The sequence below is a fragment of the Rattus norvegicus genome, chromosome 1 (genome assembly GCF_021556685.1).
Source record: "Rattus norvegicus strain SHRSP/BbbUtx chromosome 1, alternate assembly SHRSP_T2T, whole genome shotgun sequence".
NCBI classification, from domain to species: Eukaryota; Metazoa; Chordata; class Mammalia; order Rodentia; family Muridae; genus Rattus; species Rattus norvegicus.
Genome location: NC_141534.1, coordinates 179431985 through 179450319, shown reverse-complemented (window position 1 = coordinate 179450319; position 18335 = coordinate 179431985). Strand labels below are relative to the sequence as shown.

The 18335-nt window shown below is 46.2% G+C and overlaps 1 protein-coding gene across 33 annotated transcripts in view; it reads right to left on the bottom strand.

The window, feature by feature from the left end:
• Mical2 (microtubule associated monooxygenase, calponin and LIM domain containing 2) overlaps positions 1-18335 on the bottom strand; it is a 184407-nt gene that overhangs the window by 15677 nt on the left and 150395 nt on the right. For all 33 annotated transcript variants that reach the window (NM_001395865.1, XM_087576883.1, XM_087576927.1 and 30 more), the window contains 5 exon segments: positions 2796-2889; positions 3869-3949; positions 7376-7467; positions 15873-17178; positions 17683-17825. In NM_001395865.1, coding sequence (NP_001382794.1) covers positions 2796-2889; positions 3869-3949; positions 7376-7467; positions 15873-17178; positions 17683-17825 — 1716 coding nt within the window.

Below are 18335 nucleotides of genomic sequence, written 5' to 3'. Positions count from 1 at the left end.
CCCCCCAACCCTGTACCCCTGCACAGTCCTCTAATTTAATGGGCCTGATGAATAACTCCCGGGCACAAAAGACCCTTTCAGGATGGCCCAGTCATTATAGAGGGGCCTCGCCTGACTGCTGCAGCCTACTCCTTGTTTGCAGGCCTGCCTCTAAATTTGGTTATTCATAACCTTGATCGCTCAATATTATTGCCTAACTGTGATCATTGTCTAATTATCCTAATAATACCTATTAAATAATTCTCATTAAATCACTTGGATGGGAGCAGCAGAGGCCAGCTCAAATACAACTTAACCCAATAAAGCATCGGTCATTCACTGAGTAGCAGGGCAATCTCTTCAAGGGACTACATAGATTATGGAGCCACGGAGGAATATGACCATTGATTGTACCAACAGTAAGTTAGTGAGTCTTCTTTTGATGGCCTGGTTTACAAAACTTCTTCTTGGTTTCCTCTGAGGCTGGTCTCTCTGACCTGACTCTTTTTTTTTTTTTTTTTTTTTGTTGCTAGCCCCTTGTTGGTTTCTATCTGTCACCTTCACAAGGGCATCCAGTGGGGTAATTAGTTTACTGGGGATAGAAAGGGAATGAACAGAATCCATCTTTTGGCTGGCCCGGTTCACCTTTGACAGCATTAAAAGCTGATCTTGTTTCTGTAGGTATGACTCCAAATAGCTTCCCTTTTGGAGACTGGAGGATATGTTCAGAACAAGCTTTAAACATTTGCTGCTTATAATTTAAAGTTTCTGACAGCAAAGATTACAGTGATGGTGGGTATTTCCTTTAAAGCGTCTTGTGTGAACAAGAATGTTCTGTAGAATATTGGGTAGCGTTTGTTGGCTGTCTATATGTATGAAAGCCTTGGACAGATGCCACTGGCACTTGAATTCTCAAAATGACCCAGCACTCTGAGGGTTAGCTCATTTTTCTGGTGAGGGATCTAAGAGGTTGAGTCAATCATTTTCTAAGGACTAATGCCCACCCAAAACAGCTTGCATGAAATCCCAGTCCTCAATAAGAGCCCTAGGCAAGCACTGTACCAGCGGAGTCACCTCCCTTTGCTACTCAGTCTTCATATTTAAATACAGAGTTTATGTTTATTCAAGGGGAAACAATGTATCTCTCTTCCCCTTCCCCTTGCCTCCCCGTGTGTGTGTGTGTGTGTGTGTGTGTGTGTGTGTGTGTGTGTGTGTATGTGTGTGTATGTGTGTGTGTGTGTGTGTGTGTGTGTGTGTGTGTGTGTGTGTAGGACCTCATTCCTCAGGTGCTCAGGTGCTGTCTACCTTGGTTTCTGAGCCTGGAAATGGACAGTTAAGCTGGGCTGGCTGGTCAGTGAGTCCCAGGGATTTGATTGTCTCCATTTGCCTCCGTCTGAGATTGTAAGTGTGAGCCACCACACCTGGTGAGTTCTGGGGACCAAACTCAGGTTTTCACACCTGCTCCACAAGCACTTTACCAGCTGAGTGACCTCCCTGGCCCAGCACAGGCTCTGGGACATGTGCAAGTCACGATTCCCACTGTGCCCCATATCTGCAGTGTTTTAGTAACAGCACGTCAGACACGCCCCCTCTGCTGGCTTCTTCTTTTCACTTCCAGGCGCCTCTCTACCACAAGAGGCTCCTAAAGATGAACACTAGAGCTTCCTTGATTTGGGATATTATTATACAAAACACCAAACAAGGGTAGTTCACTCCACCAGAATTCCTAAGCGGGGCTTGAGAGACATCAGTGACTCCATCCAAGCTGTAATGAACAGTCATCGTTGTAGCAAAAGGAGTCTGCTCCAGTTGATCCACCGCAGGCTCAGCAGAAGGAAATCTATGTGTGATCCAGTAAGAAAAGGAACACATTGTGTTCTGGCTTCTGCTCCCCTGTAGGAACTGGCCCAGGGCTTTTATCAGAAATTGTGTGTGTGTGTGTGTGTGTGGGTGGGTGCTCCTGTACTTGGGTGGTCATGCATATGGAAGCCAGAAGTAGTTGATGTGTCTCTTCCTAGCTCATTTTCCACTTCATTTTTTGAGTCAAGATCTCTCATTGAACCTGGAGGTTATTATTTTAGCTACACTAGTTGACCAGCAAGTTCCTGGGATCATCCTGCCTCAGCCTCACCAGAACTAGTATTATAGATATGTGCTGCTGTGTCCAGATTTTTACATGGATGCTGGGGACTTGTACCCAGGTCCTCATGCTTGCACAGCAAGCACTTTACCCAGTGAGCCATTCCCTTAGAAACCAGGGTTTGAACTCTGGGCTTTACCTCCTAACACATATTGCTTGAACTTCGTAACAAGTATTCCTCCTGGATTTTTCACAACCTCTGAGTTTCAAAGATCATTCTTGCAGAGAGAAAGTACCAGAGGATGCCCAGGGGGAATTTCAGACCAAACCAGCAGTTTCATGTATAAAGTGTGACGTATGGGACTGGAGAACTGACTGATCACTTAAGAGCAGTTGCTGCTCTTCCAAAGGACAAGAGTTCAATTCCTAGGATCCACATGGTCCCTAACAACCATCTGTAATTCCAGCTCCAGGGAAGAGGTCCTCTTCTGGCCTCTGTGGGCATTGCACTCAATGGTGCACAGACAAACATGCGGGCAAAACACCAATACACATAAAATAAAAAGAAATCTTTTTTTTTGAAAGCATAAGGCAGTAGGCTTCATGCCATTTGTTTGCGTTGACTTTCCCCTGCAGGTGATGCATGCCCCTGGTCTGCCCCACCATGTAAGTACAGTGCTGCTCTCAGACTCTAGATCCACACCTATACCCTCAGAGGTGGACCTGCCAGCTCTACCTGTTTCTCCTCTCAGCACCTTCTCCAGCCTCACACCCTGGATCTCTGACGTCCTCTGCCGCTCTTCCACCTCCTCTAGTTGTCTCTGGATGGCCTGTAAGACCAAGAGCACATGTCGTGAGGGGGTTCTGTAGGTGTGAAGGCATAAGAGGGGGGCTGAGCCTGCCACTGGCAGTCACCTGAGCTGTTATTGCCCTGATTCACTTGGCAGAGATGCTGAAGCTCCCAGCTCTGGAGGATGAGCCACAGAGCACATCTGTGGATGTGCAAAGGACAGCCACAGAGGAGACAAAACTGGCTAAGGGGCGCAGTGGTGAAAGTAATAGAATGTTGCATAGATTAACAGGTGTGGTTGTTCTAAGTCCTTATATGCTAATGGGCCTCTGTCCCTCAGATCAGACTCTGAGTCCCTAGCAGAGAGGGACAATGTTTATAGCACCTGCTTCATTTTATTCATCTGTGATAGACCGAACAGTGTGGGCAGAAATGCTTGAAGTAAATCATCAAGTTAGGAAGTTTCAGGTACTTAGGCTTTCAACTACTAATTCTGCGATGGAGTCAGAGCCCAGCAGCTGTCAGCTCAGCAGAGATGGTCAAGGAGCTGGCAATGACTTCTGTCCTCACTGAGGACAAACTGAGGTCACTGCTTTGGGGAATAGGAACTCACAAAGATAGCCAAGGCCATGTGCTAGCCTCACTTTGCAGGATGCAAACCTGTGGATGGAAAGGTGACTCGGATGGGCTCCTCATGCCAGAGCCCTAGTGGGGATTGGGCCAGGAGTTTCAGAATTGTCACACGCCTGGTTCTCAGAGAAGGGAGGAGGCTTGTCTTGGACCTATCTCTACAGTGAAGGATGACTCCTGAAAGACTTTCCCACCCATGCCCTGGGACTCCCACCCATGCCCTGGGACTCCCACCCATACCCTGGGACTCCCACCCATGCCCTGGGACTCCCACCCATGCCCTGGGACTCCCACCCATACCCTGGGACTCCCACCCATGCCCGACTCCCACCCATGCCCTGGGACTCCCACCCATGCCCTGGGACTCCCACCCATATTTGCTTCCTGACCTGAGCCTTATGGAGTCTTTTCAATTCTTCTTGCTTAACCATCTGCTTCTCCAGCTTCCTCCTCCTTCTTGGTATCTTCTCCTATACAAACCAACAGAGAAGAAACACCATGACTAAGAAAAAGGGGTTAAAGTTTACCAACCCTCATCATAGCCTTCTGCCCTCTCTGCACATGGGTCCAAGCCACTGCTGCGCTTCGAGCATGAAGGCAACCAAAGGGACTCTCTGTGGAGATGAGAATGACTTGTGTCTGTGCCATGTGAAACGTGAACGTCCCTATCCACATGTGGCATTGGAGTTAAGCTGTGAATAAAAAATGAACTTAACTTTTGCATCAAAATTGCCACTACCATCCCACCACCACCACCATCCCAGCAGCAACAGCAGCAGCAGCAGCAGCAGCAGCAGCAGCAGCAGCAGCAGCAGCAACAGAATCATCCTTATTGAGACACGGTTTCACATTATAGCCCTGACTGACCTGGAACTTGCTACGTGGACCAGGCTATTTTTGAACTCCGTGATCTACCTGCTTTTGCCTCCCAAATGCTCCATCTCAGGGATGGAATTTGTTCTTCTAGAACTTTTAGAATCCCTTAGATCTTTGGGAGAAAACCTTGGCTTTTACGTCCCAACATGGCTCTCTCATCTTCATTTCTGGGGATGACTCCCAGGTGGACTGCTCAGGTTGTGGCCTTTAGCATGGGGGCCCCTCTATGAATCAGCGAGGACCTTTAGAGGAAGTCTGGACCAGGGTGAGAGGCGCTGGCTCTTGTGAGTACTTTCTGCCCTGAGCTGATCTCACTCAGCCCACATGGAGATCTGGGTTGTTTATTTTACAAGCATCTCAGCTGCGTCTATCACATGACCCCATGTTGTAAACTCTAGCATGCGCAGAGTGTGGTGTGCCAGAAAATGAGCTAATCATTTCATGGTGTCTCCCTTATTCCTCAGATGGTACATCTCTACAGATATGGACATTGAAATCCAGAGAGACAACCTGCCTGAATTAAAACAACTAGTAATGGGCGGAGCTACAAACGGAGCCCAGGTAAGTATTTCCCCACAGGCAATAACACTTTTCCTTATACCATAGACTAGGCAATCAAGACCCCGACTCCATGGTGGCCTATAGAAGTGTCATTTTCCTCAAAATAGAGACAACTGAATGCAAATTCCGGTGTTTTGATTAATTTTTGGTCGACTAGATACATGATGGGACATCTGGGAAGAGGAAACCTCAATTGAGGAAATACTTCCACAGATCCCCTGCAGGGGAGTCTGGAAGACTTTTTCTTGATTGATGATTGACACAGTATAAGGCCCAGCTCACTGCAGGCAGTGCCACTCCTGGGCAGTCAGTACTGGATTGTATAAGAAAGCAGGTTGAGCAAACCAGTAAGCAGTGTTCCTCCCTGGCCTCTGCATCAGTTCCTGCCTCCAGGTTGGTGCTTTTAGTTCTTGTCCCAACTGTCTTTCACGATAGACGGTAAGCCCTAAGCTGAAACAAACCCTTTCCTCCCCAACTTGTTTTTGGTCATGGTGTTCATCACAGCAAACCAGGACATCTGGAGAGGGGTGGACCACATCAGTGCCTCAAAGACTTCCAGAAGCCAACCCCTCCTCACGGGGTTCAGCTCAGTGGCAGAGATTGCTTGCTGAGCACGTGCGAGGTCCTGGCTTGATCCTCAATGTACACGTGTATATGCGTGCGTGCGAGCGTGCAGAACAGAACCCAAGGTTGGGGCTAGAAAATAATTTATTATCCTCTATTTAAAGCACGTTCTAGCAAATACTCAGGTACCCTTATACATGGGTTCTTTTTCCTTTCCGCTCCACAGTGATGTTGCCGAAAGTCAAGGAAAGAAGCTAAGGGCTTCTCTAGCACAGGAAGAGGGAAGAACCAAGGGTCAGCTGCCATAAGTCTCCTATCTCAGGCATCCTGCCTCCATGTTCCTGTGCATGGGTTCATCTGAGCAGGCTCTGTTGTGACCTTTGGGGACACATCTGCATGCAACCAAAGACAGAGAGCCTAGACACCAAACACCTTCCTTCCCAGTTGAAGGCTTTCTGGAAGAGCAGGGCCCATCAGAAGGAAATGATACGGTCATGCTTTACCGTAACCTGGCACTTTGAAGTGACAACTAGCCCTGTGCTAGGCCAGCAAGATGACAAGGAGCTGGCTCTGAGGTTCTCTGGGGGGATACTATGGCCTTGCTACATGCATAGGCCAGTGGTAGCCTATTCTTTCTCCATGAGAGTAAAGTCAAGGGGAGGCTGGGATCTGTCTCATTTGAATATAGAATTAACCCAGGGTCATTTGAGGGGATAAGGGGCAGTAAGAAACCCCCAGAAATCAAGGTAACATAGTTCCCATGCAATTCATTTCTTGTGAGGCGTCCATTAACTCAAGAAGTGCACATTAAAAAAAAATTTCTGCCCTCCTGTCTCCCCCCTCCCCGTCTCTGTCTCTGTCTCTCTGTCTCTTTCTGTCTCTCTCTGTCTCTGTCTCTCTCTGTCTCTTTCTGTCTCTGCCTCTCTCTGTATGTGTGTGTGTGTGTATGTGTGTGTGAGTGTGTGTATGCACACTCATTTGCTCACATGCACCTTAGGGAGTTGGAGATCCCCCTCCCCCACTCTGCCACCCTTTGACTTAAACTGAAGCCAAAGCTTCCCTTGGAAGATATGGAAAAGTTGAGTATGCATGAATAAATTTGGTTCTCCCCTTCCCTCACTAGATCCTCTCTGCTCCAAAAATATAAACAGCAGCAGAGCAGTGAGCTACTCCTCGGTCTACCCAGAAGCATGTGAGGACCAGGCACTCTGCACTCCATCCCTTCTAGTCCTAGGGGACAAGCTCCAGCTCCATGCTTGAAAAAAAAAACACAGTGGGCTTCTGTGACAAACATGTCTCTGTGTATTAGATATACAGACACATCTACAGACACATGACACGGTGTTTTCTCTGCCTTGGTATGAGAGATTTGGAAAGTGCTCTCTAGACATAGTAACGTCCACTAAGGGGGTGGAATGCAGGTTGCTCCGTGCACAGTAGGTGTGTTGGTTCGTCCACATCTCTGTGCATCTGCATGCTTCGTTTCATAGCCCTGAATAGAATAAACATAACATTTTCCATGCAATCTGCCTCTAGTGCTTCTTAAATGAAGTTGTGCTTCCCTTGGGGGAAATACACATCTGCTTGTTGAAATTTTTCAATGGTTTGCTTATTGGACCACATATTAAACCCACTTTGAGCACTGCATTTGCCAAATGGTTTCAAGTCAATATGCCTTATTTTTCCCTCTTCCTCCATGTGGGACGCTGAGGTTTTTGTCTTTAAGAAGACAAATCTTGGGGGCTTCCAGATATAAAGGAGGGTACTTGTCAGATGCAATGTGGCCTGATCCTCACGAGGACTCCTGCAGCTGGAGCCCACATTGGCTCTGAAACCTGGATGGGGAAGGAGCACCAGCCAGCTATGTCACTGTATGGTGTTGCAAGCGATGTTACCTTTAACCTTGAGGAAAGCTGAGTCTCAACATCTTCCTCTGCAGAGGACGAGGTAGGAGAAGAGGTGTCCTCTGTCACTGGAGCTCCAGGGCCTGAAACAAGAACCAGAGAACTCACCAAACTGCTGCCTTCTTTTCCTGCTTGAGTCCTCACAGCTGCCTCTCTCCTCCCTCACCCCATTCGCTTCCTGCTGCCCACCCCTCACTGCACCTGCCAGGAGCTTGGGAAAGCAGTACCTCAGGGCCACTGAAAAGTTGGCCCTCCACGTTAATTACATTTCTGGATCCCCGCCAAGAGCTCTGCAGCACTCTTCTCACATTCAAAACAAAGCAAAGCAAAACAAAACAAAACAAGGTATTATGCAGAAATCGAGAAAGTCCTTAAACACCCTTTCCTGGGGCAGGATCCTTGCTCACGCTGCTTTTGAATCCGAAATCTATTATGAAAATGCATATCTGAAGTTAGCTGAGTTACCTAACCGATTGGGGTGAGGTTTGTTCTACAGAGTAATTGAATGCAAAAAAAAAAAAAAAAAAGTCAGAGCCAGCTCTTAAACAAATCGCCCTTCTGCGGCTCACAGCATCTGGCACCCATTTTTACTACATGACATCTGCTCAGTGTAAAAGAGCTGGCGTCAGAATGTCTGGTCATAGAAAAAAAATCCCAAATGTAATCAGAAGCAAAAGGACCCTAAGCCTAAGGATTTTATCACATAGCCTCATGCAACATAAATATTTCATTAATTATGGCTAAACAAATGCCACTTTTATTTTCCCAACTTGCAGATATTATCACATCATGGAAGGGATGATTCAAATGCCAGGAAAAAGCAGTTTAAGATAGGGACGGCCCAACAAAGCAGGGCCCATGGGGAAGCCAGAGCTGGGGAGCCGTGCCAAGCTCCAAACATGGACTAGATGGGCCGGGACCGGAACACGCCCATGTTGACCAAACACCTTTTTGTCATGTGGCTGGGAACCAGGTGTGGTGGGGCTTCCAGGTGCCAAGGGAGACTTTTCAGTTTTCCCAGCAAGAACATCTGGCCCTGCACATACACCTGATGGAGTCTATGCTAATACCGGGATTAACCCGGTACTGCTCACTGCACAGCAGAACCAGCTAGAACTTAGCGATGGGAAGGGATGCTACAGTGGCAGCTCGTGTCTGCACAGAACTGTGGAGTGGGTGGGGAGAAAGGAGGGAAGTAATTCCAAGTCAGCTAACATCCTCTCCAGCCTCCCTATAATTTTCAACTATTCACCCCAGTGGGAGCAGCCAAGTGTTACAAAATAAGGGTAATTTTAACCTCCAGCAACACATTTACATACGCTGTTATTCAGAGCAAAATAATACAAAACATGCAGAGAACAACCCAGCCTCTCAGGGGAGGGAGTTTGCTGTTTTCCATTTTAATTTGCCAGATGGGAAAGCTCAGGTAAAGACAGCATCAGAGAGGGGCATCATTGCAGGAGGAGGCCGGGCTCTCTCTGGGCAGAGATGCACCCGCTTCTAGGCACTAAATTACCAGAGAGGGGCGGCGCAGCGGAGAGGGAGAGCCACTGAGTGCTCAGAGTGTAGGAGCTTGAGGAGCCGACTTTACACACTACTGTCATGATTCCTGCGTGCAGAACTGCTGTGGGAGAGCGAAGACAATCAGTCCAAGCCCTGGATAATACCTGGTGTACTCGAGGTAGCTGTTGGGAATGGCTAGAATGCTTTGTTCACTACTTTTCTCATTGCTGTGCCCACATATCTGATGCCGAGCCGCTTAAGGCCGGAGACCGGCTGACAGAGCACTTGCTTAGCATGCGGGAGGCTCTGCATTAGATTCCCAGCACTGCCCTTGAGAGACTGGGCAGGGGGGCCACAAGTTCAAGGTCATTTTGGCTACAGGGAGTGGAGTTTGAAGTCAGTCCAGCTGAGACAGTTTCAAAAAAAAAGTAAGAAAGAAAGAAAGGAAGGAAGAAAGTAAGAAAGAAAGAAAAGAAAAGACAAAAAGGAAGAAAAGCAGTTTGAGGGAAGGGTTATTTTGGCTCACAGCTTGAAGATACGTCCATCGTAGCGAGGAAGGCATGTTGGTGGAAGGCTGCTCCCTCACCTCTGAGTGTTTCGGGGAGCAGAGAGAGATGAGCGCTGCCACGCCCTCCTCGTTAGCCCCCTTTTATTCAGCCTGATAGCGATAACTCAGTCCACTGATAGCCCATGTTTAGGGTAGGTCTTCATGCTAATCCTCTCTAGAAACATCCTTGCAGGTGACCCAAAGGTGTGTCTCCTAGGTGGTTCTATGCCCAGTGAACATTTAGCATCATAACTGTTTTCACCACCTTCATTTTATCATTGACTCAACTAACACTTTCATGTTACTAAAACTGACTGACTGACCTTTACTTGTGGGAGACATGTTAAGTGCAGAGTTGAACCGTTTTCTAATTTCAAAAAGCAAACCATGGATGCTAACCGTAATGTATCCCTGCGACCTCACAGTTTCATGCCACCTCTCCTCTCCTCTGTCATTTGAGTGCCCACTACTCTGAAGTTCACTTTTCGTTTGTAATTTTAAGGTGTTTTGCAGCATTGCTCCACTATTCTTTGTTAGAGCGATTGATTTTGGAATTGACCTCCCACCACAAAGCCGTAGAGTTCAGGACAAAACACGTGAAGCATCTTTTCCCAGATATTAACCAGCAGGCAGCAGACAAGAATGTAAAAGATAAGAGTAGAAGCCCACATAGGAGGTCCAACAGCCACAGATACTTTCTGCCCTGAGGTCCTTTCCTAGCCACAGACAGAGAGGAAAAACCCAAACAGCACATAGTAGGTTCACTGAGTGGAAAGTCAGTTCAGAGTTTGGTGGGCCAGAGGCAGCAGCACCGTGTGGGATGGAGGCCTGGAGAGGAGGAAATTCTTGGAATAAGAACTTTATAAAGCAGCATGAAAGTGCTTCTATGGCTTAACAGGAATCCAACAGTGCAGAAAAGAACCGACTGGGTTGGGGATGTAACTGCAGAGACAGTGCAGGCTGTACAGTCTCTACGGCACTGGTTCTCAACCTTCCCGATGCTGTGACCCTTCAATACTGTTCCTCATGTTGTGGGGACCTCAACTGTAAAATTATTTCATTGCTACTTCCTCAGCATAATGTTGCTACTGCTATGAATCGCAATGCAAATGTTTTTGAAGATAGAGGGCTGACGAGGGGGTCATGACCCACAGGTTGAGAACCACTGCCCTAACGCTTTCACAGAGGGGCAAGGTTCAGATTGTCCTTTGAGGAGCACACATGCTTGGGTGCTAGTAGAGATCACAGGGAACTTTCACTTTATTACCCGGGATAGTGGTAGAGTAGCCCTTATCACAGACACGCCTAAGAAGATAAGCCTTGGAAGGAACAGTGATTCTAACATTATTCTACTGCTCTTCAAACATGCTTTATTCATCGTTTACCATTAAAAAAATGAAACCCAGACACTTTTCAATATAATCCATGAAGTCTATCAGCTGGTAAACAGAGAGAGAGAGAGAGAGAGAGAGAGAGAGAGAGAGAGATAGATAGAGAGAGATAGATTAGTCTGATAAGCAAGAGAAAAATTCATCAATAAAAACGGACCAAGAAATGACTGATACAGTGCAATTACCAGTCAAGTATTTTAAATATCGTAAAGATGTTGATTAAGTAGAAAGTATGCTATCAACACTGAGAACTAATGCACTTAATAAACTAGTAGTATATAAAATTAACATTACTATGGTTAACTTCTTTCTTCCTTCCATTTTGTTCTCTCTCCTCCTCTTCCCTTTACTTCCCCTCCCTCCCTCCTCCTCCCTCCCTCCCTCCCTCCTTTCAGTTTGGTGCTGAGAATTAAGCCCAGGGAATTATACATGTTTAGCTTGAGTTCTGTTGTGAAGCCACATTCTCCGCTCCAGTCAGAAGCATTTCTGTATAGTCACATGGAGCTATATGAAGGAGATTACAGAAACTCACTCATAGAAGTGGAGAATCTAGTCAAATGCAGGTCACCAGAACTAGCAGGTGATGATGGGGGCTGGGGAGATGTTCAAAGGATATGAAATTTCAGTTCAATAGAATCAATATTAAGAGATCTATTATATAGTATGGTGACTGTTAGTGTTTGAATGGAAAAGGTACCCCATAGGTCCTGGTGTTTGTACAGTTGATTCAAAGGTGCTTTGGAACCTCTAGGCGGTGGAGCCTACTTGGATGAAGAGGGCCACTGTGGGCACTGTTTCGGGCTCAGTTACTCCGCTTCTTTCCTGTTGTTGACAGGGTGAAAACATCGGCCTCCAACCCCCACTGCCTGGCTAGGCTCTGCTCTGACAACTGTGTGCTCCCTGTCAGGAGAGCTCAGTGAACACAGCAGGCATGAGAAGCTAAGTTTGTATCCCCAGAACTCACATAAAGACAGGTATATACATCTGTAATCCCAGCACTCCTACTGTGAGATGGGAGGCAGAAACAGGAGAATCCCTGGAGGTTTGAAGGCCAGCTAGCCTGGTGTACACAGCATGAGGAGCAAAACAAAACAGAGACCCTAGGGCTGGAGAGACAACTCAGCAGTTAAGGGTTGGCTGCTCTCCCAGAGGACTTGGGTTCAGTTTTTAGCACCCTGATAGCAGCTCACAACTGTCTGTAACTCCAGTTCCACAGGATCTGACACCCTTTTTGGGTACTGCATGTACTTGGTCCATATACATACAGGCAGGCAAAACACCCACACACATAAAATAGGGTAAAATCCCAAAAGGTGACCCTGTTCTAAACAAGGTAAAAGATGAGGACCAACCCCTAATTCTTTGATCTCCACTTGCTTGCCATGGCACTCACAGGCCCACATTCACATACACAATCATACATTTCACACACACACACACACACACACACACACACACACACACACACACACACGGGAGGGGGGAGAAAGAGAGAATAAGATAATAGGAAAGAAAGACATTTTGATCCTAAAGTTAACAATATAAAGACAGTTGAAACAACTCTACTTAGGAGCGTTAACTCTCCTCTTAGTGACTGAGAAAATAATCAAACTAGTGTAAGAGGTCCTACTATGAGCGTTTTTTTAAAAATGTTTTTAAGATTTGTTTTAGGGCTGGAGAGATGGCTCGCAGTTAAGAGCACTGACTGCTCTTCCAGAGGTCCTGAGTTCAATTCCCAGCATCCACATGGTGGCTCACAACTATCTATAATGGGATCTGATGCCCTCTTCTGAGGTGTCTGATACAGTGTACTCATATACATTAAATAAACAAATCTTTAAAAAGATGCTTTTTACCTTTATTTATATTATGCATGGATGCTCTGCTGCATGCACGCTGGAATGCCAGAACAGGGCATCAGATCCTTCATAGCACCACACGGGTGCTGGAACTGAATGCAGAACCTCTGGAAGAGCAGCCAGTGCTCTTAACCACTGAGCCATCTCCCAGCCCCGCAGCCAGTGCTCTTAACCCCTGAGCCATCTTTGCAGCCAGGCCATGACTGAACAACTGAAACCCAACACACTTCACTCAACAACAAAATCCCGCAGAACAAAAACAACCTCCCCACTCCATTGGGTATGGATACTACGTTTTCTTTATTCAGCTGTTGTGTGTTTGGTGCGTGCGTGCGTGCGCGTGTGTGTCCCACTGGTTTGGTTTGGCTTTTGAGACAGGGTCTTAGTGCAGCCCAAGCTGGTCTCAGCCTCACAGTTCTCCAGCCCAAGTGCAGACTCCAGGTATATGGCACTCAGATAGCTCCTGTTGATGGACACCAGGCTGACTCTCTAACCTGGCTGTTCTGAATAACGCTGCGGTGTGTGCGTGTGCACAGGGCTATGGTGTGTTGACGTTGATTGTTTTGGGTGTGTAAGTAGGTGTGGTACGCCTGGATCTTAAGGTAGCTCCCATTCTACTGTTTAAGGGACCTTCATATCAAGTCCCCTGGGAGCTGAGCTAATTTATAATCCCGTTAATAGTACAGACGATCTCTCGTGTTTGTCCCCACTCCATCCTCTTTGGCCAGCATTTGGAGTTCCCTTGGTGGCTCTGATGACAGCCCTACTGACCAAGGTGAGAAGGAATCTTATCTTTGATTGCATTTCCCCGATGGTTAAATGTGTTGAACATTTCTTTTTCTTTTTCTTTTTCTTTTTTTTTTCGGAGCTGGGGACCAAACCCAGGGCCTTGCGCTTGCTAGACAAGCGCTCTACCACTGAGCTAAATCCCCAACCCCTGTGTTGAACATTTTTGATGTGCTCACTGGACATTTATCTGTCTGTTCAGTTCATTTGCCCATTTATTGGTTTAGATTATCTGTTGTTTGTCATTTAATGTTTTGAGTTCTTGATTCTGCTTATGAATCTCCAATGAATAGTTGGCAAAGGTTTTCTTTGCCTTTTTACTGTTAACAGTTTTTTTTTTTTTAGGTATGCAGAAGCTTTCTAATCAAATGGATAAATTCATGTTTATGAAAATAGATTGGGTTCCCAGCTACACTTTTCTTTATTTTTTTTTTAAATAAAGTCTCACTATGTAGCCCAGGCTTGCCTCAAACTCATACTCTTTTTGCTTCAGACTCATGAGTGTAAGGATCACAGGCGTGCACTGCTGTACCCAACCATACACCCTTCGGTTTTAACTCAGATAAGTGTATTATCTCTTAAAAATCTATTACGTGGTTGTAGAGAGATGGCCCACTTAAGAACATTTGTTGCTCTTACAGAGGATCCAGGTTTGATTCCCAGCACCCACACAATGGCTCACAACCATTTATAGCTCCAGTCCCAGGGGACCAGACAGCTCCTTCTGGCCTCTGTGGGCACCAGGCATACATATATACAGACATACATGTAGGCAAAACATGCATATGCATAAAATAAAAATGAATAAATCTAAAAATTAAATATATGTATAATAAATGAAATTTTATGGTGTGATTTTAGAAGAATCCTTATATCTCAAGTTACCTGTACTTATTCCAAACTCAGCTGCAAATAGGTTCTCTCTTTAATTTACACAGATGTTTGATTAGAATGCAAAGAAGATAAACAATCAATTGCTTGGAAACTGATTTTCCCATCAGAGTTAAAAAAATTTTAAGAGGTAAAAACATAAAGAAAACCAGAATTTTCAAAAACTGAAAATAAAAGGATGACAATTTGTTTGAAGCAACCGAATGAAGATTCAGCAACAGACGAAGTCACTGTCTGGGGAGACAGCTCGTGGGTGCTGTGCAAATGTGAGCACCTGGGTTAAACCCCACTCCTGCAATGCTGGCACTGTAGGGGAGTGCACAGGAGGATCATGGGGCTCACTGGCTTCCAGCCTAGATCCAGGCTCAGTAAGAAACCCTGTCTCCATGGAGTGATAGACCAGGATACCCAGCAACCTCTTCTAGCCTTGATTGTACATGGATGCCCACATCCACATACATGCACATGCCCCACATAGTCATATACCCCACTAACAAAAGAGAAAGGCCATGTATGTGCTTAAACTACTAACAAAAGAGAAAGGCCATGTATGTGCTTAAACTAGTCTTAAAGAAACACACTAAATTTTGGCAAGGTGCAAAAGCATAGCACGCTCTGCCTTTGGTTAAATATTTCCATACTGTTTGATTACCCTGACTCTTTGATATATTAATTAAATAATTAACAACCACCAGATTTATATATAAAAGTCTCTATTTTCATTGGTAATCAAACATACAGAAAAGTGGTTAGTAATTCAAAGAAAACAGAACATGTGTAAAATTGTCCAGCCAGCACCATCCATATGGTATAAATACAGTCACCTACAAATATTTGTACATATAAAAATATTATATTGCATATATACTTATAAGTTAAACAGTCAAATGAGGGTTCACTAAATGACAACATTGTCATAAAATAGAACATTCTTTCAAATCACATTTATATAGACCCTGGTCATTTGTATAACACCTAGAATACAAAGTTGATTTTTAAAAAAATATACAATTGTATATACATCTCAGTAAAAATGTTCACATAGTCATACAGAAGGAACTGATTACTAGGTAGGATTATTAATTTAACTCTATAATTTCATTTTTTTCAGATTTATTTTATAAAAATTTCAAGATTCCTTAAACTTTCAATTGCATTTATATATATATATATATATTTATTTATGTGTGTGTGTGTGTGTGTGTGTGTGTGTGTGTGTGTGTGTGTGTGTGTGTGTATTGGGGGAGGGAGATACACAGGTGGCAGTCACAGGACAACTGGGGAGAGTAGGCTTTCTCTTTCCACCCTGTGGGTCCTGGGGATGGAACTCAGGTCATCAGGCCTGGCAGCAAGAGCCTTGAGACCAGCTGAGCCTTCTCACCAGTACCAATGCCTCATACCTTTCTCAGAAGGAACTGGAGAAGTAAACCAAGTGCAGTGTCTGTTAATGCAGTGAGACCACTTACTGCCCAGCACGCACTCTAGACTAGACTACTAGAAAAGTCACTTACGTGCATCTTGCCCTGTGGAAGAAGGATGTGCCACCTGCCCCATGGAGGTGCTGTCAACAGGCTGCACCAGCTTCTCCAAGGATGGGACTCTGTTCCCTGGTGGCCCCTTCTCCTTGGGGCTATTAAAGAAGTCCCCAATGTCCTTTCTTTCTTTGCATTCCTGGAGAAAACTCTCAAAGGATTTATCTTTGAGGCCAAGGGGAGAAATATGTGAGGCTCCTTTCTTTGGACCTTGAGCGGCATCCTGCAAACTCACTTTCTCTAGGAGGGTGGGGACATCTTCAACCTTGCTGCTGGGTGGTAGGGATGTGGTTGCAAAGAACATCTTGGATGGACGATTGGGCAAACTCCGGCTTCGGAGGATGGGGTTGGGAGGGCTAAGGTCTGAGGCCTGGGCAGCCTTAGATGTTGGAGAAGCCAGAGAGAAGAAGGCTGAAGCCTTCTTGGCCACGTGTCTCCCTGGAGACTGCTGGTCCCCATCTTTACTGGAACCCAGTTTCCGGAAGCTAAAGGAACGAGTGAAAGCATGCGGCTGACCCCTAGGCAAAGTTTTGGCCTCTGGTTTAGAGCTTGTCTTTTTTCCAGCTTCAGAACTGGGGAGCAGAGACCTAAAGATGGCGTTTGCTATGAGCCTTAAGGGGGACTTGGGTGGAGGAACTTCTCGTTCCCGGGGTGCCTTGGCAGCTGGGGTACGTGTCTCCCCCAGGGCTTTTTTCTGGGATAGCAATTTCTCTTTCACCGCCTGAGAGAGGGTAGAAGAGCAGATTGGCTTCAGGCTATTGCCTCTGCCATTCTCAGCCTTTTCCTGCGCGAGCCGCTCCCCAGCCTTGTGCTCCTGGGTGTAGTCATTCCAGTCTAGCAACATGGTCTTCTGCTCCTCAGTGAGGACTAATTTCTTCAAGCCCAACTTCCTTTCTTTGGACAGCTCTGCTCCACCTGTCTGTCCCATCCTGGATTCCTCACTCAAGTCTCCTGTGTTCCCTGCGGCACCAAGAGCTAGCATTTGATTGGGCAAATACGGGTCCTTCCCTGAAACGGGGTAGGAATCTTTGTGTGTGCTTTCGCTGTTTCCAAGAGCCAGTGCTTTCTGGCAGCAGTCTGAAGCCGAGATCTCCTCAGGGCTTCTGAGTTCTTCTCCATCAGGGCTAACCAGGCAGTGTTCCATGCTCTCCAGCATGGGGCTATGAGGCAGATAGAGGGGGATTTCCTTCGTAATTCCTTGAGCCCTGGCACGTCTGAGGTAGATTGGAGTGGGGCTGACATCGTCTCTGGAGATCTGTGGGGAGTGGAGGTTGTATGCTGGCACCTGTGGGGAATGGACAGAAATACTGGTTACTTAAAGCTCCTTGCCTTTGTTTCTATGGGGAAGGTGAGTGTCAAAGCACACACCACCTGCCTTCCTTCTCCCACTCTGAGATACTCAAAGTGAGAAGAAAGCTTTAGAAAGTGTCTGGAACTTGCTGGCATCCACCTGAAGTCCCTTAAATATATTCTAATCAAAGACCATTCAAAGCTCTCAAACAGTGGTTCTCAACCTGTGGGTCACAACCCCTTAGGAGGGTCAACCAACCCTTTTACAGGGGTCACCTAAGACCAACAGAAAACACAGGAATTTACATTAGATTCATTACAGTAGCAGAATTACAGTTATGAAGTAGCAAGGAAATAATTTTATGGTTGGGGGTCACCATGACATGAGGGACTGCATTAAAGGCTCATGGCATCAGGAAGGTTGAGAACCCCTGATTTAATGAGGTGTGTGGCCAGTTGGCTTTCCTGTCTCCTGTGCAGGGGCCTGGTCTGCACTTACCTGAGGAGAGGAGGAATCATCTGTAGTGTGCCCAGGTACACTAGCTGAAGAAAATGAAGATGGCAGGGAAGGTGAAGACGACGAAGATGAAGGAGGAGGCTCCTTTGGAGGCGACAGTGCTCTTTGGTTCATGGGTGTTGAATCTAGGAAGGAAATGACATATTCCATTGTTACCTTGTTTTTAGCATAAAAAGAGGAGGTTGTGGATGGATCCTCAGTTTTAGGAAGGGAGACGCTGGGGATGGACTCAGAGGCTCCTAGTGGCCATGGCTTGGGACTTGGCAGCAGGGCTCTGCAAGCTAGCGGTTCAGCCTTCTGTGAGATCGTCCCCAGGAGATGAGAGCACAACCCACAGAGTGCTTCTTGGAGACCAACATTTACTGCTAACGCTTCCCTGAAGCCATGGTGGGCAGGAGCTGAGATTGCACTAAATCTCTCTGTCAATAAACCATGTTAAGTTTCTTGCCATGAGATGTCAGACCATTAGCTGTGGGCATGGACAGGGCAGATGGTTTGGTCCTAATGAAATGGGCTCTTTCCCTCACATGAAGACAGCCCCTAAAGGGCTCTCAGACAAGGTAGTTAGCTTGAAATTTTTATGGGGACCCAGGGGAGGGAGGTCCTACCCATATCAACAGTACAAATCATACAGA